General features: G+C 39.8%; 1 protein-coding gene across 3 annotated transcripts in view; it reads right to left on the bottom strand.

Moving 5' to 3' along the window:
* The window catches only part of disp1 (dispatched homolog 1), a 119,847-nt gene that overhangs the window by 23,682 nt on the left and 71,735 nt on the right, over positions 1–24,430 (bottom strand). The window contains exons 1-2 of one of the 3 annotated variants that reach the window (XM_079255437.1): positions 18,231–18,430; positions 8,909–9,584 (exon numbers count right to left, since the gene is read on the bottom strand). In XM_079255437.1, coding sequence (XP_079111563.1) covers positions 8,909–9,543 — 635 coding nt within the window. In that variant the 5' untranslated portion in view covers positions 9,544–9,584; positions 18,231–18,430. Of the gene's footprint in view, positions 1–717; positions 789–1,387; positions 1,526–8,908; positions 9,585–18,230; positions 18,431–24,430 lie in introns of those variants that run through there. The other 2 variants (XM_079255438.1, XM_079255436.1) reach the window with 2 other exon arrangements.

Below are 24,430 nucleotides of genomic sequence, written 5' to 3'. Positions count from 1 at the left end.
GCTATCAGGTGCTGCTTTGATGCTTGATGCTTTGAGGATGATTTCAGAAAATGTGAACACAGTTGATGGAAAATTAAGGACCAAACATGTCCTCAAGGTCCCTTTAAGCACCACTGTGAGTGTGTATTGAAGTGTGTTGGGTCAAATAAGGTGTAAAGTAGCCCAGGTTATTCACACCAGTTTTGCATCTAAGAGATTACACATCTAAAACCGTTGAAGCATTTATAATTTCATTAAATTTAAAGATGATTTTATAACTTTTAATGAGTATTTTCGTCTATTTTATAAGTGACCTATGATGAGAACTGCTTACAAAAAAATGGAAAAAAAAAAATCACAACTTTGTTTGTGAGCTAAAAAAGAAAAAGCAAATTAAAGAAATGTATAAATTATATCTTTTGATAAACTTCAGAGTAAAATTCTGGAGAACCGCCACTGCTGTCAAGCATTTACTCCTGTTAATAAACCCCATTAATCATAATTCAGTCCAACCAGTCAGGAGACTCATTTTGCACATTAAGAAAGCACATCCAACCCAGATGCAAGATAATCAAACCCAAATATACTTTACTACATCTGGACACATGTAGTGGTTTATCCCCTTCAAAGTGCAGTGATAATCTTAACCAGCCTGTAGCAGCAAGCCATATTTATCCAGCTGAGGCCTGGCTGGCCGCTCAGCTAGCCTATAAGCAGTTATGACAACGTTGTGCTCACATCAGGCTTTGATCCTGCTTTATGGGACATCGTGGGTCTTTGATCTGGGCCGACTATCTTTATGAGCTTTGCTGAAAACTCAGAGATGGGGGTACAGAAGAGATACAGACAGAGATTAAAAAGGCTGCAAGAAGAAAACCGTTCAAAACAAAGTATGTAAACATAAACCAAAAAGATTAAATTCATCATTACTGCTTCTTGATTCGGTCCTTCTGTTTCCTAAACCTGCATTAGCTAACAGCGTCACTGAGCAAGTTGCTTTTTATTACTTAAACCCGTATAAGAACACACACATGTTTAAAGTGTATCAGTGCTAATGTGGTAAAAGATGCTGCAATGTGTCGGCACAAAGACAGGGTTAAAACATTTGCCTAAAGATGATGAAAATGGGTTTCATGCATCTGTATAGCACTCATATGATGTACTTTAGCAAGTAAAAGTGTATGCAAAGGACAAATATTACAAATAAAGTTGCAAAATGGTATAATACAACATTTTTAACATATGTAAAAAAAGATAAGCACAAGACCAGCTAATAGAAAAAAAGCAGAGGCTCTCTGTTTACTGTGCAATTAAGCTAATAAGAAAATAGCAACAAGCGGTGGTGTGAAGCGACAAGTTTCTGCCCAGACAAACTGGCTTTGTGAAGTAAAAGGAGGACATATTTCACCTGGTCTAACCTTGTAGCTCCAACGGTACAACGGGGATAAGAGGAAGAGACCTGCAGGATGTCTGTAAATCTTCCCCATCCTTCACAGAGCCCTCACACATGTCCCAGGAGCCGGAGAACATACACATAAATACAGACATGATCTTTTTAACAGATCCAGTCTCTTCATTTCAGCTGACTTTTACAACATGTAACTCGGGCAATAAAACAGATCTATAGTGAGCAGAAAAAAAGTCATTACATGCTGTTAAAAAGGGTCAGATATAATCTGTTTCCCCGCTTCCAAGTTATTCTGCTCACACATAGACGACCAATAAGCATGATCCAAATGATGCCAAATGAGCCATTCCGCCTTCGGGAGTCGTCATGTTTTTATGGAGTTTTCCAAAAATCACAGCAACCAAAAGCTCCTGAATCTAAAGACCATGAAACTCACAGCTGCTGGAGATAATTGTGTTGGTATTTTCCGATGCATACTTTTCGCCGTTTCCTCGCAGCAGCGTCAAGCCAGATACGGAGATAGAATCCTGAAGTTAGTAGTTTTTATTTTGGCATCAATGGTCAGGGGAAGGGTTGGGTTGTGTGTGTGTGTGTGTTTTAAAGTGTGAAACTGTTTATTTAATTTTAATTTTTATGTTAAGCACTTTGATATGCTTTTGTATGAAAAGTGCTGTACAAATAAAGTTTGATTTGATACGTCGGAGGGACGAAAGAGACTCTAAACCAGGCCTCTTCAAATGGCGGCCCGCGGGCCACATGCGGCCCAGGACCAACTTCTATGTTGTGTAAAAGAATAAAGATATTAATCAAGAACCTTCAGTCATTCCTACGCTGATAAGTAGCCAACAATCCTACAGTTGTGCAGACCATGAATGCAACACCTGGTTGCCTAGCAACATTAACCCCAGCGTGTTGTTGTGTTTTGAAGTTGTAGCGCTAGCAAGCATGTCGCTCTCTGTCTCAAAACACAAAATTGACAACAAAAAGCACAGATTTAACCCCAGCTGGACTGATAAGTATTTGTTTATTTTGCCGTCACATTCGAGCACCAAACTAATGTGTTTAATATGCAATGAGTGAGTGGCGGTGTTTAAAGATTATAACGCGAGGAGGCACCACATCGAGAAGTTTAGTTTGATATGACCTTTTTATGTTAAAAGTTAGGAGAAAAATAGTTTCTGACAGGAATTTTAATTATTTTATTTTGTGCATTTGCCCTTGTCATGTGGGACTGAATTTAAAATGGAAAAATTAATAAACTACTTATTTTTCCAAAATGTGAATGTGTCTTTTTTATTTATTTATTTTTACTGATTTATTTTCCCTTACTTTATTTATTGGCCCTGATCATTTTTTTATTTGAAAATCCAGCCCACCTGAATATCTAATTGAGTAGCCCTGCTCTAAACCAAACTCATGCTTGTCGTAAACAACGGGGGCAGTTGCGAAAGGCGTTTGCTGAGAAACATTTATCTCCAGGAGAGCGGAGTGTGAATGGAAGAGGTTAAATACTCAGCGTGACCCTGGATGCCTGAGTGTCAGTGAGCTCCTTGGTGACTCTGGTAGGGTCGTAGAAGCAGGTAGAAGCAGGTTGGCTGAAGTTCGGCCGCCTTGAGGCTACACATATGTTTTATACTTGTTCTCTCGTGACAGCTCTCATTCCGGACTGTGTCTACTGTCAGTGTGCAAAGTGGCAGCCGTCATGGTGTAGCTGCGGTCTTATACGGCTCTAAACCTCAAGTTAACACATCAAACTTCATCCTCAGGGCTTAAAAAACAAACATTTAACCATTACTTGCTCCACCCAAGAGACTAGCTTAGGGGTACTAAGCTATAAGCAGTGGGGGGGAGGTGGGCTTTCAGTGTTTCCCCCACTGCTTTGGCTTAAAGGGTTTCACCTGAAGTCTTAAAAGCTGCTGGCACACACCGAGCTGAGTGGAGCCAAACAGCTTCAGACATCCGAAGGACACACTGTTTCCGTGTGCTCTTAAATAACCTTGTACATAAAAAAGCTTGTGATAATCTTACAATGGAGACAACATGCTCCTAATGTTTCTGACAGATATCTAGACGGGGAAAGGAGAAGTTTTTTTTTTTTTTTAATCTCTTTGTCAAGAGGTCTGCTTTTTTCTGAAACGACATACGCAAAATAAATTTATTAGATCTTTAAAACTACCAGGTCTCTAAAATCCTGGTCTTTACAGTGAAGTGAGACATGTGCGATGACTACATAGCTATCAGAATGACGGTATGTTAGTGTGTCAGAGTAAATTCATCTGCACCACAGGAGAAAATAAATATTTTTTGTCTATAATAAAGCTGGGGTAGGTAATGTTGGGGAGCTGGCAAGATGTGAAAGTGGCGCCCTGTCTTGGCTCCTCCCCCTCTGGTTTTGCTCCTTGCGTGATCCAAGGCTTTTTTCTTACTTCCACCAAGGAGGTTAGGTTTTTACCAATGTTTATCTGTTTGTGTTCAAGATAACTCAAAATATTATGGACGGATTTTAATTAAAGTTTCGCGAGTTGTTGGAAATGTGAAAAGGAAGAACTGGTTTAATTTTGATGGTGATCCGGATCATTGTTTGGATCCAGGAATTGTTTAAATGCCGTGCGGAGGTTTGCGCTCTCCGAGTGCTTTTCTAGTTCGCAGCTTTTTTCCGACAATGATTTTCTCTTCCTCGACTGTTTAGCAGGAGGAGGCAAAAAAACCGAGCTGTGTCGGGGAATCCTTCCTGTATTTTATCAACAATGAAGAAGCTTACAAAATATAAGAAATAAACAACTTCAATTCGGTCCCAACGTTTGGACTGGACAGACTTTTTATAGATTCATAGTAAACTGAGAGGTCTAACTATATTTCTTATTGTTCATGATTACTGTCAGGACAAGGAACCAGTTCACCCAGAGTATAAAAAAAATGTCCGAGCGAGATTACCTACTGCATCTTTAAGAGTAAAAATAAGCATGAGATATATAAACTCAACTCGTCTGGGATTTAGTAATGTCTGAGGAGTAAATGTGCAGAAGCAGACGCTATAAAAGTGAACCTGAGTACAGGCAGTCCGCAGTTTACGAACAAATTCTGTTCCTACTGCTGCAACGTAACCCGAAATTCTGTGTAAGTCGGATTTTTATTCTTAAAAACCCCATTTTGTCCCCTTGATCACAAAACAACTATCTAAATACACATATTATACATAATTTTAATAGAAAAACAGTACAGCCAACCTCCGTGTCACGCGTCGTTAGAGCTTATATGGATCCTTGAAACTTCAGACCTTGCTCTATTTTATTTTACATTTACATTCATTTAATGAGCGTTGTAAAGTCGAAACGATGTAAGTCAAGAACAACGTAACCCGAGGACCGCCTGTACAAAGGTAGAACCACGTCATTAACCTCAAAGGAAAACTAATCATATTTCACTGATACAAAATTTTCTCAAAAACCCACTGGTTAACTAACTAGCTGCCGAAGACAGCTTCTGATGGCTTTTGTAGTTTCTGTATTTAGCTGGGCGCATATCACAACGCCTCCAAAATGCACCCTCTGACCACGCACCCAACATGTTGTGAATGTGCACCCCAAAGACGCCGCGGAGCACGCACCCGCCCAAATCGGCCCCCCATATTCAACAGGCCCAATAGATGAGCCAAAATGCTCCGAAACACACGGGGCGCTCTGCTGCAAAAATGCCTGGAAACCAATTAGTTCATTTTCATGACTGATATCTCTATTGATCAATCACAGAAAAGTGAGATGACGCTCAAATTTACTGCACAAATACCAAAAATGTTCCAGAAATAAGTAAAGGCAAAGCTTGTCTGTTGTATTGCACCTTGATGACAAAGACGTCCTTGTAATCCGCGAAGTTTCTGCTTTCATACGAGTAGAAACCAGCAGAAACTGTAGACACTGCGGTTCTCCTGGTTTTATCACTGTCCCAGATCATCAAATGGAGTTTATTTGTTTCATTTGAATGGGAATGGTCGGTAGAGTCTTTAAGTCCAGTTTCACCAATCGTGTGGAAGTTGTTATGGAAATGCTCAACAGAACTGCTGACTTGTGTCTTGACCTTTTTGAAGATTTGGGTTATTTCATAGGTGGATAAAGACCTTAAGAGATTTTTGATCGTTCTCAAAATAGAAACATTAGGAAAGAAAGTAAAGGCTAATCTTGGCAACTGGATTAACGCTTTGCGAAGCCGAGAACAGGGGCAGAAAAATGTCCAGTTGTGAAACCCGTAGAAAAACGGTTCCCCTAAAGAGCTAGTGTTACAACTTCTCACTTCACTTCGAGAGGCATGAAGGCTGAATGTGTGAGCACTGTGATCAGACGTAATCCCCGAACTAATCTGGCAGATCACAGCCCTGTGGCAGATCAAACTGATATCCGACACCACCTCTTCGTGTGCATGTGTAAGATATAGTTAACTACCACTGAATTCTGTAAACCAGGAGAAAAAGAGACGTAGTCTTAAGGTTTTTGTTAGCATGTGGGTTCAGGGTAAAAACTGAGACAGGTATATCATTTCCTATATCTAATCTCCTCATCTGACATGGACACACAAAAATACCACAGTACAGGAAGGAAAAGGGGTGGCTGTAATTCAAACCTGACATCTCTGAACAAGAAGGCCCCCGTTTGGTACATTAGAAAGGAATCAGCAGTGCTGATGTGCCATCAAGACGCTACATCTGCTCTCCAGAGAGGTAGGCGCGACAGAAGGGCCAACAAATAAGAAATAAGTTTCAATTGAGTTAGACAAAAACTGAAAAAAAAGAGAGGAAGGAGGAGGAGAAACCACAGAAGCATGCTGATGAGTCTAAATGGAAGCAACACAATCCGATGTTGATTCCCTCTGCCCACCCACAGCTTAATGTGTGCACACCCGGTTTTGGTGTATGTTCCCGCTGTGGCTGTGCAAACCTCATCTTTCAATGCCACACACACCAACCCCTCTTTCTAATGAAACATACCGAGGGGGTCTAATTTTATTTCAGAAAGGAAAATTCCACGTTGAGACGTAAAAACGAAAAGCTCTCATGCAAATCAGATTCTCCACATGGATCTGCAGCCATAAAAAGAAGCTGACATGAGTAACTGATTTGCCTCCTGCCTCTCCTTCTCTCTGTAGATGGCAAATATAGGTTTATGCAAATGATCATGAAAGAAATTAAATGGTTCCAGTTTCAAATGTGGTGGGAGGCCTGCGGTCAGGGAGTAAACGGGAAAGAACCAACCCACTAAATATGGATCAGTAGGGGGAGAGGTTTGCCAAAATGTGCTTTCAAAAACTTGTTTCAGCTGCAGAAGACATGGTCACCACGTGTGTATATAAGGCACACGTATCTCAGTGTGCACTGTTTCCATTTAACTAACATGCTAAATTGTGCTCTGGCTGTTTGGGCTGCAATGAACTGGAGGGTCTGTCAGACACAAGCCGTGGAAAACTACATAAAATACTACAAAAAGAACCCAAACTTCCCTCAAATATGGCATAAAATTCAGTCTGAGCTCAGTTGTAAACACAGATCTCAAAGTGTTTGATGCAGGCAGCCCCTGCATGTCCCTAATCTGCTGCAGGCTTCCTGGAGCCTGAGTCCAAGGTGAGAAATTCAACATGAGCCACTGATTATTCCTGTTATGAGCTAATCTGTCAACTCCTGCAGCATGAAGACACACGATGTGATGAACAGGACAAAGCCTGAGGAAAGTTACAGGACTGAAGGGGTATTTTAATCCCTCCAAAAGCAATGAATTTATTAGATTTTATATTACAGCTCAGCATCAAACTGATGTCTGGGACCGAAAAACTAAAAGGTTACATGACTTCTACTGTTTTACATCAAAATATAAAACAGAAATTTTAAACAATTGACGATTTTGATCAGCTGCCAGTTTTAGCAGCAAATCAGGGGGAAAAAAAAGACTGATAATCAGATGAACTGAATGAATGTTTCCATAAATTATTATTTATATTTGCTGCGTTTACATGGGAGTTTTATTTCCTGTTTAATTCCGAATTAAAGTTAATTCCGCTTTAAACCTATGAAAAACAACCATGTAAACAGTTAATTCCTAATGCAAATTTCTAGTACCTCTATTCTATTCTATTACCTTATTGCCATAGACCGTATGTGAAAGATGGACGGAGCCTCCGGCGGTAAACAGTGAAGCCTATGTGGAAGTGCATACAACTGCAGTTCCCCCTTCATCCACTAGGGGCTCCAAAACAGAGCAAATCCCCATAGACTCCCATGTTAAAAAAGACCAACTTCACTGCAGAAATAAACATGTTTACAGTAGAAATAAACATGTTTACAGCCTGGTATAAAAATCCATTTTTGGTTTAATAGATCAGGTTTACCTTCATGACAACTGTTGGGGGAGTGAATTTTTTCTAACTCCTCCGTTTAAAAGTCATTCATCTCGAAATTTGCCCTATTTGGGGGGTATGTCCTTTTGATTGCCAGGTAGCCGATCTCCTGCTTCAAGTAAGAAGAACGTAGAACAACCGCGGATTTTAGCTGGTTAACAACATGATTTTGTTTTAGCCCGCTTATCTCCGTTAGCTGGTTAGCTCCTGTTATCTCCGGGTTAGCTCGGTTAGCTCTTAGCTACAGGCAGCTCAGAATTTGCTAGATTTCAATCATCCACCATGATGCTCACAGCCCCCCTCTCAGCTCCACCTCTTTGCCCATATTTGTATTTTCCGGGCGAAACGACAAATGCCCCTGCCAACATGGCGACGGTAGGAACCGCCCACCGAGCTTCAATTCAGCTCTTCAGAAACTTATGGGTGACGTCACGGAGACTCCGCCCATCTTTTTATATACAGTCTATGATATTGATGTTACATGTGGATGAAAACATTTAAAAAGCTAAAAGTACTGCAACATGTTATAGACTAAAACCTGTAATTAAATAATTTTTTTTTTTAAATTAAGTCCCACCACTCATATCATATGACACAGAACCTTCAATCAGATTTGGTGTCATGTCTTTATATTTTGCTGTTATCCTGCATTTTATATAACTTTATTCAAACACATTGTTTTATGTCAGTGAAAGCTGTGGGAATTTTTAGTCCATGTTTTTCAACATGGACTCTGCAGTATGCAACCTGTTGTGACACAGTGTGTGTGTGTGTATGTGTGTGTGTGTGTGTGTGTGTGTGTGTGTGTGTGTGTGTGTGCATTACAGCTCCCTAACAACCCTAACTATTTCCTCCTGCATTCCAGGCTGACATGATCCCAGGATGTGACATGTTATTAAGGGTATAAGGAAATGTTTAAGGGGAGACTGTGAGATTATGAGAGATTCTTTGTGACCCTGGTAAATGGTCATAAATACACAGTAAAAAGGGACACATGCTAACATGGACAAAGTCAAAGAACAGGAATTAAATAAAAAATAAAACTATATAACCAAGCAAACCAACAAAAATCATTTAAAAAAAACAATAAGTACAGATCTATACCTCATATACCCGAATAAATAAACCTTTTCCCCGCCCTACCTGATCCCTGATGCATGCGCTTGGCTCTGGAGTTGATCTTGCCAGCGCTGATGATGGTGATGATGAAGAGACAGAGGTTGCTGATGTGAGTACGTGCAGGCAGAGAGGCAGCATGGACAGGACGGTGTTGTCCCTGGGTGTGGACCGGAGCCATGTCCTGGACTTGGACTCTGGAAGAGTGGGCACTCCTGCTGTCCACAGGGGCAGCACGAGGTGGGGTGGAAGTGGCAGTGTTGGCAGCAGAGTGGCGGGGGCTGGAGAGGAAGAGAAGAAGGTGTCGAGGACAGGGTGGAGGGAATGTGATGTCTAGACATTCTCTGTGAATCTGTGACAGGGGAGGAAGACGAAGCTAGCGATGGGGGGAGATTCCTCAGGGAACCATTCTGTTTGACCACGACGCCGTTTTGACTCTGCCTGCCAGCTCTTTGGTGGGATCTCTGCTGCAGTTTTGAAGCTTTGTCTCTAACAGCAGCTCCGTCATCACCCTCAGCTGGGAGGCATTCACTACTAGAGGCAGCTGTGAGAGGATCCTGAACGCTGATGGCGCTTGGAGGAGCATTCCCATTGGCGCTAAGAGGGTGGTGGCCTTTATTGATGTGGGCCAGAGGGTCACCACTTGCATCGGTCAGGGCCATGATGTGCTCCCCGCAGGCCTAGAAAGGGCACGGTCACCCCTCTGAAAGAGAAGAAGAAGAAAAAAAACCCATTTCAATTCAAGCAAAACCAAAATGTAAACAGACACGCTGTGGTGCATACGTGGACTTATGTGCTTAATTATTTCTTGGCTTGGACCAGAAACAGCCAGCTACAGAAAACACCATTCCTTGGCAAGAGAAGGCCACAAATAAAAAACATAGTCATTTTTATATTTCCATATCTGCAGAGTTTACAGAAAAGAGAATGACAATGGTAATTAATGAGCTCTGGAGACATTGGAGGACAGAGCCAGAAAACCATCTTTGAATGGGGCTTGACAGATGAAAAGGAGTATCAGTATCCAGAATGAAGTCTCACTGAGAAAGCATATTTTCCAGTCACACAACTCCCTAAAAATAAAAACAAAGAAAACCTAAGTGAAATTGTCGTACAATGTGATCCGCTTTCCAGCTCATTATTTGTTATTTGGCAGGAGCAAAACTGCTGATTTGAAACAAATGACTGTTTATTTTGAGACTGGACCTACTGGATGCAAGAATGTGTCTCCAAACCACAAAGACAAAGAAAATAATAGAAGGAAGGATATGAAAGCAAGTAGAGAGAGAAAGAGATATAGGATGAATGAAAAATAGGATTTTAGTTAAAGCTTTCTTTGTTGCTTGACTGATTTTGTTCTCAAAGAGTCGAGGTGGACCGAAAGAAAAAAGCTCCAAAATACTCCAAACATGGTGACAATGTGTCCATGCAGTCTGTAGGGACGCACCGATCCACTTTTTTGGGAGTTTCGATCCAATACCGATATCTAAAATTTGATTTCTGCAGATAACGATATTAGCGGATACCAAATCTGCTTATGTGACCATTTTTGTGACTATGGTTATTATTGCTGTTATAACTGTGTAAGATTTCATTAGGTTGTAATAAATGACCCATCCTTTCTGAAGTTACCTCACCAATACACATATAATAACATTACAGATCTAACAATTTCAATAAGTTTTATTTTGATTTGGCACATTTAACCTAAACACAACTATAAATATGTGGTTTTGGAACAAAGATCTAACTTTTAGTGCCGTGTTCCTCGTTGCATGAGGTTCACTGACTCTTGACTTGCAGCTCGTGAAGCAGCCACTGACTTTCTGAAAATGCGATCTAAACAAGTCATAATGATCCTCAACACTGCAGTTCTCTCCACAAACAAGAGCTGCAGGCAGAAACCCCCACATCCTGGAGACATTGTTGTATTTTCACCATATACTGTTGCGTAAGAATGCCATTACTCCGTGCAATATTTAGGATAAAACAATTCCTTGCTAAAAAGTTGAATGTTACTGATTTGGCAACGTAGCAGGATATGTAGCGTGGGAACGCTTTTTTTTGGGGGGGGGGGTAGTGGCTCTCCTCTTGTCTTGGTATATTGAGTTTGGCTCTTTTTAAAATGAACAGTGAGGATCGCTGTGTTAGCGTAACAAAAAATGTCACATTTTAACATTCAAGGCATTTATTTCTTTTAAAACATGTCCGAAGCATCAAACACATCTGTGCTAGATTGACTAGTGTGGTATCGGTACACTTTTATTAATACCAAGTACAAGTGTACACGCTTGGTATTGAACCGATACCGATACAGGTATTGGTATTAGGTGCATCCCGACTAGTATGCAAGTAAAATCAATCAAACAGATTCAATCAATGCATCCTGCTCATTTGCAAAATTACCTGTTATTTGAGAGATTGAAGAAAAGTCTTAAAATTTAACTATGAGCTCAACAAAAACAACACGCTAATGACACATGACAAGACATTCACATGAAAAGATGCTTGAAGTTCTCAGAAGCACCAAATTCAGTCAATTTTTGCTGAAAAGACTCCACAAACTGGCAATTTATTAACCAAGTTTAAAAGATTTTATTGATTTATAAACAACTTTCAAAACTGGTTAAAAGATTAAACATGTTCTATTTTAAAATCCACCAAACATGGGTTAAGATTTACTTTAGTTTGACAGATTTTCACACTTTGGCTTCACTTAACGACGGTTAATTCAGCATCCTGATTTGTCCTGTCTCTTCTCTGAGATCTGTCCAGCCAGTAAAAGTCAGTCTGTTTTAACTCTCGTTTTGTCTTTTGCTATGTCCGTTTAGTTTTTGTTCTTTTCCTTGATTTGCCAGATATCTTGCGTGTTTTTGATTAATCAGCCACGGTGCACGTTAAAATTGGCCAGTGCGTTGATAACTATTTGCTGGTGTGTGATGCAATGCCATGAAAAGAGAAATATTGCTATAAAGAGTCTTGGGACACTGAAAGGCCATGACAGCTCCAGATAATAAATGTTGTTGTACCATCAAAATGACTCAAACATAAAAAGTTTTAAGTTTGGAAAGTGATAAAATATTATTCTCAAGTACTGTAAAAATGAGTTTAGCATGGATCATTTCAAATGTACTCAGAGCCAAACTTACTAATTTGTTCATGGCTGGAACATTGAGATTGTTGTTGTTGGCATCTTTCAGGAAAAAAATCCATTAAAAACTATTTAAAGAGAAATACCTGATTAAATTTATTGAGTTGCATCAATAATTTAACTTATTTTCCCTGTAAAAAGTAGTCCAATGGGATTTCTGGTTCACTACTGACTCTAGAACTCTACCAGAAACATTAGCTGGTGACCAAAAAGTTTATTTAGATATCTGATTTATCTACAATGCATAAATAAACAATAAAAATCATCATTAATTAAAAAAAACAATAAAGCCATTTTTTTCTTAAAAATCTCTGCTGACATATTTGTCAAACTGAGCTCATTATTTCCATCTTATAACTGGAGCCACTGCCGTCACGTCACATTCAGGCGTTTCCACATCAACATGATTTACAGGGTGTAAACTGGCAGTGATTGTATGGATTACAAAGCTTCACACACTTCATATCAGCAGGCTGAAACACTTGTTTGAAGAGCTATTAGAGTTTACAACACGAAACCAACTCTACGGCTGGTTCAGTGTAGCAGGAAGGACAGAGGAAAGATAAATGAAAAGTAGAACTGTGCTGAAATAACTTGGCATGCAGGTATAGCAGCATCTAGGCTAGCTCTGGGAAAACTGAGCCTAATCTCTTCCCGGCATACAGGAGATCCATTTAGGGCGGGTTGGAGGTTTCAGCAGAAAGCAGTTATATAGAAAAGCAGACACTAATCTTAGAGTCTGATATTAAACGTTCTTGATTAAATTGGTTTTAATTGCATTACAGTCATTATATGTTTATGCCTGGAAAATTAGCACAACAATTCCTGCTGATGGGAATAGTCGAGCTGGGATGTCAAAGCTGTCCAATCTGGCCCAGAAGGATGAATTTAATAAAGGAAAAAAACATTTTTGTTGTTGTTTTTGTTTTGTAAAAGTCACTGAAACTCCTGACTTTTCCACAAGAATTTCCCCGAGCTACAGGTTATATTATTCTGCATAGTAATCCTGCCCACCCGAACTGACTCTTCACAATAAAAAGTCCGATCTGTTAATCAAGGAAAATGTAAAAAGATACAACATCATCCTCCTGTCTTGGAAATGTTTCGTATTTAAACATAGGGCTGCACCATTCTGGATAAAATGAGAATCACGATTTTTTTTACTTAGAATTGAGATCACGATTCTCTCACGATTTTTTTCCAATATAAATATTTATTGCACGTATTACCGGCACATCGACTTTGCAACAGCTGATACTGAACATAAAAACAATAAATGTCTCTCTTGTCTTCTCTTACACACACAACCTTTGAATAATTTTAATCGTAACATTTTTTAACAATATTTTTTGTGCATAAGTGATGAGAGGTAGGTATGTTTCTTAAAATATAAACAACAGGAGGGTTGGACATGAAGTTTGAAATTTCATACAACAGTCCTTTTCTGAAATTTAACAATGGAGGAAAAAAAGTGCAATGTGGGTCTAAAGGTATTTAAAATCTACTTTTTTTTAAGTGATAGTCTATTTCAATGGCAAAAAAAAAACTTGAAAAACAACATAAAACAGTTTATTCATCTTACTAAACATATTTAGGGATGTTTTAACTCGCCTTTTGTTGCTCCCACTACATTATTCCTCTCTCCTACAACGTCCATTACATTACACGCATATGGCCTATCATGAAAATTAGGCGATGGCGTCTTTTAGCGACTTTTAGAACAGCCAATAGTTACTTTCTTTACTTTGGACCAGCAAAGTGACCCAAAAGACACACTTTGGTAGAGTTACTTCGTTTTTTTTGTTCTTTGTTTTTTGTAGATTTCTTACTTTTGATTTGTTTTTAGTAAAAAAACAAAAAAAAACGTGAACATGTTGGCAAAAACATAACTTTTTAAACTACTTACTGGAAGACAGTTTAAACTGGACATTAACAATCTAAATGGACCAAATAGAGACAACAGAAATTATGTTAGTTTACATCCCATCTGTAAGCCAGGGTGGGATCAGTGGTGGATTCGCACATGCACTATTCATTGTGACTGTGCACGCGGCCTTGTGCAGGTGTCCTCTCTGCTCCGGCTGGGAGTGCTTTATGATGGGGAGAGGCTCCCACTGCTCGTTCATGACCGTAACTGCTTAACAGTGTGTGCTTTCAAGTCAGTCGCCAAAACACCAGAAACGTCTCCAAAAACTCCTGTAAAAGTCGGTAGATTTGTCGCTAGTCGTTTTTTAACAACAACAACAAAAAAAAAGTCGCCAAGGGGGATTTGGAAAGTCGCCAGATTTAGCGAGAAAGTCGCCATGTTTTTTCCTACCAGACGGCATCTGCGTCACATGGTGTAAGGATCTGCCGTTGTCATTTGTTGAGGGAGCGCTTGTTTTAATGCAGGTGATGTCCCAGTTCGAAATGTGGTACATTTGTGGTCTTTTTTTTTTTTTAAGCGTCGTCATTTGAAAATGAGATCATATACAAGTATGAATCGAGAATGTAATTTTTTTCAACAATTAATTGTGCAGCTCTATTTAAACATTAAAAAAACTTCACGTGAACTTGAAAAACTGACTAATTTTTCTCAGTAAATTACAGGGAGGCTTTAATTGAATTTTGAAGAGAATAGTTAATTGAAGTTTTCATTATTTGCACGTTATTGATGCTGTTATCCTACTGTCACTGTATGCTGCTCCTGAACTAAGATGTGTGACAGCCTTGTAATAGAGACACTTCTAATAAGAAACGGGGAGGATTCAGGAGTGAATAAACTAATTTACTGCTGTTGTGCCCCATGAGAGTTTTCCCATAAAACTGTAAAACGCTTTACAGTTCCTGTTGCTGCTCAAACATGCAACAGATCTTCACTTTGGTCATGTATACGTAACCATTAGAGTTGTAGATCACCTGATTTATCAAACCATATATCGATTTAATGGAAAGCAAGTTGAGGTTTGGAGATACCTCAAATTCAGTTATTTTATTAGGATCTATCGACTGATATGAAATGTTGAACACATTACGTTCTATTCAGTAAAAAAAAAAGTGACTAGGATATTCTTAAACACTTTTATTCCTAAGTTCAGGTATTTAAATAAATTCAATAAAAAAAACAAGCAAATAAAAAACAATAGTTTGTTAAATAAAAAATATCAGTAATAAATGGGAAACGACATATCAGAGGAACTTGAAATAAAGCCCTTTTTTTTCCCAAACTAAAAGCCTGTTTTATAAAATGGCAATTTTATCCATTTTTTAAATATGTTTGCATCTTGCATTAATGCCTTCAGGTCATTGACCACAATGTAGATCAATGTATTGTTACGCTCCTAGTAACCATTCCCTCTGTGCTCCTTTTGTCTCTTTACCTTAATAAACTCCCATTTTGTTGTGACTCTGCATTTTTATTTGACCTGTACCATGAACAGTTAAATTCCCACTGTTAGTGAAAACATCGACATAAAATCTGTTTTCAAGACAAATTAATATGTTATTAAATACATATTACATTGTCAGATAACTATATTGCAAGTCAAAGGTTAGGATGTGCCTTCCGACTTATTTTGAACGATTAGCTGTGAACTAACTTAGTAAAAATTAGGTAAATAGTTGCACTCGATCTCATGTCACTGCTGCCAAAAAGGCTGTTTTTTCCAAGTAGAGAGTAAAATAAAACCCAATCCATGTGCTTTGTTTCATTTTCAAGTTTCAAAACTATGTTGCTTCAGACAACATCACTAACTACTTTTATCTAACAAAATATATCAATAAAGGATGATTTACAGCACAAGGAAATCTATTAGAAGTGTACAACAAATGAAGATGTAATGTTTAAAACAACAATAAAAGATTTCTTAGACTTGCTATGCAAAAGATAAAAACAGAAGAGTTGTGATAATGTGAAAAAATAAACATGATTTTCATTTGTAAAGTTAAAAATCTGCATCGTGGCGTATTGTGAATAACTCGGTCTTCATGCATGAAGACTGATCCAAGACTTATCTTTCATACCATCATGAAAAAATCCTGAACTGGAAGCTGATGATGGGAAAAAATGCTTTTCTGATGCTGCAGACCTTAACCGATTACTGTAGAGCTTCAATAAACGGTGCACAAAGCATGAAACACAACTCCTTCATGTTGTCATGACGCTACCAACAAGCATGCTCTCTGAAGTCACCTTATATTCATTTTGAATGATTTTTAACCTTATATGAACTAAACCTTCGTTTACTTGAATGGTCCACGACAGCTATGTTTTCATTTCAATAAAACCTTGACCTCAAGAACTCTTCCTCTGCACTTGTATTTCTCTTCCCCAGCAAACACGCGGCGTATGTGACCGATGCACTCTGTGACACCTCGACATGAGCGACTGGCGAAATATGAGCACGAGAGCTCAGATGGGTCAGAGGTGGCGGAGAGGACAGTTGCCAAAAAAAAGAAAAGAAAAACTGGAGGAAAGAAAGAATTACTGCAGAGCTTGGAGAACTGGGCTGAGCTAAGCACAGAGGGGAACCCAGATGAAGTCATTAGCTTGGATCCCTCAGCTGTCAAAAGTCTGTAATGACTTTAAAAAGCTGGATGGAAGCAGGACAGTGGAAAGGAGAATAAAATCTGAAGTTATTTTGCGTATAAAAAGGACCATCCCCCATGTCTAGCTAACTCAACGCAACTATGCTGTTTGCAGCCGAAGGAATTTAGCCTGAGATCTGTGTGTACCTCTGCACAACGTTGACGGGCAGGTGAGACATCTCGGACAGACCGAGTGGACACAAGCAGCGTCTTGTCTCTCCATCTCCTTACAATGGACATTTAACTGCTGCTTTGGACCAAAAAGAAACCAGAATAATGTAATATATGAGCAGTTATAATTAATAATAAAGTTTTTTCCAGGTGTCATTTGGTTAAAAAAAAATTTGAAAAAGGGAAATGCTTAAAGGGAAAGTGTGTTTAAAAATGTTAAAATACCATTTCTGCTTGGCTTTTTGTTTTTTTATTGGTCTGAAACTAAGTGATCTTACGTCCTAATCCATCACACCAACTTAATCCAACATGTCAAACCCCGTGTAGACTCAGCAAATCTGTTGACGAGCCATTTCCTTCACATTTCCACTGTAAAACCTGCACCTTTCAGAGATGACTTCAGCCAGAGGGGATAACACGACACTCAGAGCTAAACAAAACCCTGGTCAGAAGATGTATTTGAATAAATCCAACATTTGAACCACCGCAGAAACAACCCAGCAACACCAACATGTGAAAACGAAGTGGTTTGGAACAACGCAGGTGATGACGAAGTGCTTCTTCTGTCGGCTTTCATGTCAACTTTATGATTATGGGGTGTGAGAGAGAGAAGAGACCTTGGGCGACAGCATAAGGCAAGGTATCCTGCATCCCTTTAATTAAAGCTAATAGGCGGCAATTACCAGGAATCAGTCAAGAGACGGTTAATAACAACATTGCTTCTAATAATAATAACATCAACAGCAGGCAGTCCTTCCTTGCAAAGGTACACACATGCTTAACATGGCTCCAGGACATATACAGTCTTCTCTGACATGTTTCTGGTTGTCAGGAGAGATTTTAGGACATATATGACCCCCCCTTCAGGGTATATACTCACAGCTGGGCTGTTAAACATACCAAACAGATTGGGGGGGGACTCAACCCAATAATGCTTTTATTACAAATTAATCAGGAAAATTCATATTTAAGCTTTAACATTTGGGTAAATGGGTTATTTTCTAATGAATCACTAAAACACTAAACTGTATGCTTGTATGTGATGGAAATAATCACAATAAGTTGTAAGTTTTTAATGATAAAAGTTCCATAATGGTAGATTTATCCAGTCAAAGACACCAAACAAGCTCATGGGATGATTTAGGAAACAAAACTATCTATGAGAACTTTATATAAGAATATAAAACTACACAATAATATCTCAAGTGTATTATAAAAGTTATTCTACATTTTTTTCAGCCAAGCCTCTTAAACACAACAAAAAAAAAAAAAAAAAAAAAAAAAAAAAGGGGACATAACATATTTCTGTAACACTTTTGTGCACGATAAAGAGCTCTGGCTTAAAATCACCGTCGTTTTCACCTTAACCTGAACCCATCAAGATGTTTAGAGACTGGAAAAGCGGAATAAATAAAAGCGAGACGACCACCGCACGCGGAGCGGCCAGTGTTTGTATCCTACCGTGTGTCGCGTCTCCCGGTGCTTTACGCTGGTTTTCCCCGGTGGGACCCTCTCCACGCAGCAGTTCCGACGGCCACACCAAGCAGAAAAAGTCCCGGTTTAAGTTAAGAAATCCGCCGTAGAGCAAACAACAGAGCCGGAGAGGAGGAGAGCGGGCTGGTTCTCGTGGGAGTGTGGACTGCCAGAGCCCCGGCTCTGCGCTCCACTCTCCACGGAGGGGACGGAGTTCTGGAGGCGGTGGGCTGGAACTCCGCCGAGGAGCACTGATAAGACGGTCACACTGTCTGCTTTTAACCCGCTCGCTGCCGCCAACAGGGACGCTTACGTTTCATACACAGATTACAGAAAAGTGAAATAGAAAATTCAAAGGCAGCACGGAACACAGACCGAGTAAGCGGTGGAAAATAGCTCACTTGGGTCAATTAAACTCGGTAATGCAGTGTAAGAGGAAACATAAAAGGAACATCTGAACCATGAACGAGCCATTAGCAGGGCCGGTCCGATCCTTTATGCGGCCCAAACCCCGATTTAATTTGAGAGCCCCCGCTTATCCCCACAGCTGCATTATTGGGGCCTAATAGATCATTTTGTTCCACATAGAAAAATGCGATGCATTCCACCAAAAATCCTTAATTTGCGTCATTTATTTATTCATTTAATTTTGATTCTGTATTTTGTTTAAGTGTATTACTACTTTTTTAAAATGGGAAATTAGTTTGTGAGGTCCTGCCCCAAGTGGAGGAATTTAAATATCTTGGGGTCTTGTTCACGAGTGAGGGAAGGATGGAGCATGAGATCGACAGGCAGATCGGTGCGGCGTCTGCAGTAATGCGGACTCTGCGTCGGTCTGTTGTGGTGAAGAAAGAGCTGAGCCAGAAGGTAAAGCTCTCGATTTACCAGTTGATCTACGTTCCTACCCTCACCTATGGTCATGAGCTGTGGATTGTGACCAAAAGAACGAGATCTCGTATACAGGCGGCTGAAATGAGTTTCCTCCACAGGGTGGCCAGGCTCACCCTTAGAGATAGGGCAAGGAGCTCGATCATCCAGGAGGGGCTCAGAGTAGAGCCGCTGCTCCTCCGCATCGAGAGGAACCAGTTGAGGTGGCTCGGGCATCTGGTCAGGATGCCTCCTGGACCTCCCTAGTGAGGTGTTCCAGGCATGTCCCTCTGGGAGGAGACCCCGGGGAAGACCCAGGACATGCTGGAGGGATTACATCTCTCAGCTAGCCTGGGAACACCTCGGGACTATTTGACGATAGTCAGACAATCCGGTTGTGATGGTCACTCTGGTACCAACAGGACACTTAAGCTGATCCTACATGTGTTGAATGGGGTTGAAGTCAGGACAGCAGGTAGGTCATTCTTTCCCTTTACTTCCAAATTCTCTGATAAAAACAGCTTTGTGGGGGCTAGCACTGTCATCTTGGAGGATAGAGTTCTCATAGCATAATGTAACATCTCTAATCAGGCACCTGATTGCCATCACTTGGGTTAGGGCTAGGGTTACCAGAAGCTTAAAATGCCTTTAAACAGCAAACAAAAAAGCTGTTTGACAGAAAGGAGTTGGCCTGAGGCTCAGCTCTAGAAATACATTTTCTTTAGAAATGTGGCTAGCAAGAAGCACTGTTACAATAAAGAAATAATCCATAAAACAGAAGTTTACTTACATTTTTGGGCCAAGTTTGTTTTTTGTAAACCTCATTGAGTCACAAGTGAAAAAATCTCATGCATTTCTAATTAATAAGTAGATATACATTTTTTTCTTATAAATTATAATAATAAAAAAAAGGGAATCTAATATTAGCTTTAACAAGATTTAACCTGAATAATATGGGATGTTTTATCCTCTATTTTTACTCTCTTAGTTTAAGTTGTTGAACTAAGAGAGTAAAAATAGAGGGTAATAAAAAGGTTGAAGATGGAAAGAAATTAAGCAACTTATATTCAATTCAATGGTCTCACTAAAGTGGCTAGTAGCGCAGCTATGACATATTTCCTAAAGTAAAACTAGGATGAAGAAATTAACCATAGACACTACTATCGTTGCATAATACCAATTAATTTAAGCATCTAAATATTAAAGTAGACTTTCATGAACCTAGCTTTAAGAGACAGTAAACAATCTTTAATTATCTGACATTCCACCACATCATTTCTCATGACTGCGCCCATTCTCAACACATCAGTTTACTTAAATTATAGATTGCTGCTCGGCTGTGTCAGCTGCTTTTCTCAGATCGGTTTAATAGCTAATTTAAAACCAGACTAAAAGCTGGTGTAACTGTGGTTACACTGAAACCTCAGTGGAAGGGAATGTCCCTTGTCAATGCTTCCGAACAAGTAGTCTTAAAACAAAAACACAGTTTTTAAGCCTCGTTGACACGTCAGTAAGATTTTTTTTTATGTTGCAGATTCTGGGCAATGTCAGCAATCACTTTATGGCTCAGGATTTCTGTTGAGTTCCTCTTACAATCTCAGAATGGTAAAGTTAGGCAGCTTGTTATCATCCATACAGAACTGGGATGTCCAGCTCCAGTCCTCAAGGGCCACAATCCTGCAGTGTACCCCACACCTGACCCAAATTAATGACTCATTCTGCAGAAGTTCATGGGCTGTTGGATCCATTTCATTTGAGGAAGGTGTGTTGAAGCTGGAATACACCGAAAACCTGCAAGACAGACAGGCTCTCAAGCAGACTTTGGGCACCCCAGATATGGAGGAAGCTTCGCGGCTAACTTGTGAGGAAGAGGCTAGTACAAAATGCTGTGGCTGTGGTGGGACAGACCACACAAATCAGATTCTAGCCTTTCACTCATATCTGATCAGCTATGACAGCTAAGTGGAATAATTTTATTTACAGACTTTGTACAGACCAATCAGAAATATTTCAGGTTGGCGGACAAATTTGTTTGGACTGTTTTTTTTCCATTTGCTAATTTGACCCATGGAACAGTGTTTTTCCAATAAACCAACTATAAAAACTGATAATATTCCAAATATTTCTGTATTTACATGTTCCACTTTTGTTCCAAATCATTGCAGTAAGGCTGTAAGAACTTCTTTAAAGGGGTGCTATTCTGGTATTTGGAGTTTTCTGAGCTTTCTACCGTGTTACAGTGTTGAATCCTCATCAGACATGTGAACGGCACTGTTTTTTATCACCTAAACGCATGTTTGAGTTTGAGTTTGAGTTCCAGCAAGCTCTCCGTTCGGTTTCCATGGCGACGAAAAATGCATCGTTTTAGAGAGTTTTTTCTACTTGGAAATCCTTGTGACGTCCCGGGGGATAAGGTTCGGTGATTGGTTACCTTCTACTGGTTAACAAGGGCATGTACAAATACAAAAAAAACCTTCAGGGAGTGTAAAACACAAAACAACGGTACAACGGTGTAGTGCTGCATTTACTGATCCAGAAAGTGAAATATCCTAAAAATGATCTTTACATTTACGCTTAAATATTCACTAAATAAAAAGCTTTTAGTTTGTTTGGACTTTGGAAAAGGCATTTTCCACACAAACAACAGATTTTTCCTCAGTCAGGGAGAAGGGGAGGGTTATCATAGCGACTGCTAGCAAGGCAATGGGCCATACCTGGCTTTAATTTTAGCTGTCCACTAGGATTAGGACACAGTTCATATAGCAAGTGTAATCATCTGCAGTGGTGAGGCGCTTGTTCACAGCTGGCCCTGAGGCCAGTTAAAGCCAAAGACATTCACTGCTTTGTAGTTGTCCCTAATTATAATACTAATAAGTTCTGGAAAGTTTAGTGTATTGTATTTCACTTCTCTTTTCAATGGGAAGAAACCATGTTTAGTTCTTGCTGTTACTCAAGAATCTACACAATAAAAAAAAAAAAACATTCATTTCATTTTCAGGTCCCGGACACGCTGCTAAGGTCCAAACACTGATGCATTTCGTCACTGGCGTCATCGCTTAGTTTTCTACTGAAACCAACAGTTGTAAAAGGTGATAAAGTGCATTAAAGCTGGGTTTGGTTTTAGCCAGCCAGGGCCAAGGCCTACCCGCATGGAACTAAAGAAGGGGCGACATCAAAGGCCGTGCACTGTACCAGGAAGGATAGAGGCCCTGGTGAAAGCATAACGGCCCCTGAGAAGATTGCACACAACTCATCAAAGTGACAGGTTTAGCGGACTACAAAAACAAGAAAGGGTTGCAGTCAAAAGAGAGAGAAAGGGTGAAAGAGTACAGGATCTGAAGGTTATGACATGAGATATCCTCAAACTTGCTGTAAAATATTTTTTCCCCTAAAGTAATAACTCAAAATTTGCAGGTTAAGACAACTATGTTATGTTTCACAGTCAATCTTTGTAAGTAAATCAAACGTAGCACATCTAGCACTGACTGCAAACTGTTTTCTCTCTGCAGAGAGGAGGGCACAAAACCTCAAACAGCTGCAAATAAGAAAGGACAGGGGTGGGGAATTAAACGAAAGAAAGAAAAGAAGCCTGCAAGGCTTTGTCCTGAAAGTTTAAACATGATCCAGCTTGCGTGATTTGAAAGAGCAGTGATCTAATAGCAGAGGCTTCAGATGCTGGGTTGTAATGCGCTTTGACACATATGCAGGAAGGCAGCAGGTAATTCTAGACGCCCTCTGAGCACTGCCGCAGCCCCTACATGTGATAATGTCTGGCTAACGGGAGAGAAAGGCAGATGATGAAAGAAATATCACGAGTTGAAAGAGTGCATTAAAAAACTGAAAAGAAAAAGGAGTTTAAAAAACTGACCTGAAAGTGTAAATTAGAAAGAAAAAAAAACAAACCCAAAAAAACAGAGGTGATCTCTGCATGGATTGCTGACTGACTGCTGTTGATCTAAATTTCAGAAACTCAATCTGTCCAACACCTTTTGCCTGTGAGGAGGGACATCTCCCATCAGATTAATGCATAACCTCCTGACATGTGTCTGAAAGGGGAATTTTCCACCAGACTGGCTCCAGTGCTGACTGGTAGTACCAAAACACTGGTTCTATGCTGGAAGCAACTGGTCCAGAGCAAAGAACCATTTAAGATGGGGCTGAAAGTGGAGTTAACTAGACCAGCTAAATGCTAAGACCATTGCTGGAGAGTAACACATAGTGAGTAACTAATAGTAACACAATGCTCTTTAAATATAGTACCTCAGTTAGTGTTACAATATGCGCGATAGTGCGTTTGTCCGTTGTTTAAGGCGTATTTATGCAATTATATGGTGTGCATATATTATATGCAAACGATTAAAAATGCAGACAGGCACACAATCAGACGGACAGTTTGTCTGTTCCTGAGTTGGCTACGTGACAAATTTGGTCTATTTTCAAGGAACTTAGCTGTCCGTCACTCGATGGAGAAAATGGAGCAATACCACTAGAAATCATGGGGGCAGTGTTGAGTTGTATAGGTGACACGATACCAGCAAAAAGAACAAACCAGAGAAGAAGAGGAACAGATGCATCCCTACACTACTACACTTTCTGATATATATTGAGATATATATATATATATATATATATATATATATATATATATATATATATGTATATATATATATATATATATATATGTAAATATAATGCCACGTGTTGTGAAAATGTTCGTATTTTTTATCAACTTGACCAGCTGTTTAATCAAAACAATCCGTTTTTACCAGCGACAGGAAAAATGCGGAAGCGGCATCTCATGATTTTCCGTGTTAACCACGTGCAACTTAAATATCCAACCAATCAAACGATACTTAACTGGCTGCTGGTAAAAGCTGCGCGTGCTTGCTATTTAGACAGCTTAATGAAGCCTTACGGTGTGTTCAGACCAAACGCGTTTTGAGCGTCAAGAGCGGCAGGTTTCCATGTAAAGTCTATGGGGAGGCGTGGAAAGGGGGCGTCGAGCTTTCTCGCGTCGCGTTTTGAGTGTATTGGGTGTCGGCGTTCCGCGCGGAACGCGCGTCAAGAGCCAGAGATGGACAAAGCTGAACTTTGGCCGCTCGATGCGGTGCGTCAACCAATCAGCTCGAAGCTCCTGGAGGATTCCTGTGGTGAACCCAGACATGGGGCTAAGATGCGATTACTCCATTGAATATTTAGGATAACCATTCCTTGCTAAAAAGCTGAATGTTACTGATTTGGCAACGTAGCAGGATACGTTGCCTAGCAACGCTTTATTTGGGGGCGGCGGCTCTCTGCTGAGTGTGGCTCTTGTTGCATTA

This window comes from Telmatherina bonti, assembly GCF_933228915.1.
Source record: "Telmatherina bonti genome assembly, chromosome: 16".
Lineage (NCBI taxonomy): Eukaryota > Metazoa > Chordata > Actinopteri > Atheriniformes > Telmatherinidae > Telmatherina > Telmatherina bonti.
The sequence above is the reverse complement of the archived record's forward strand: the minus strand, read 5'-3'. Positions and strand labels throughout refer to the sequence as shown.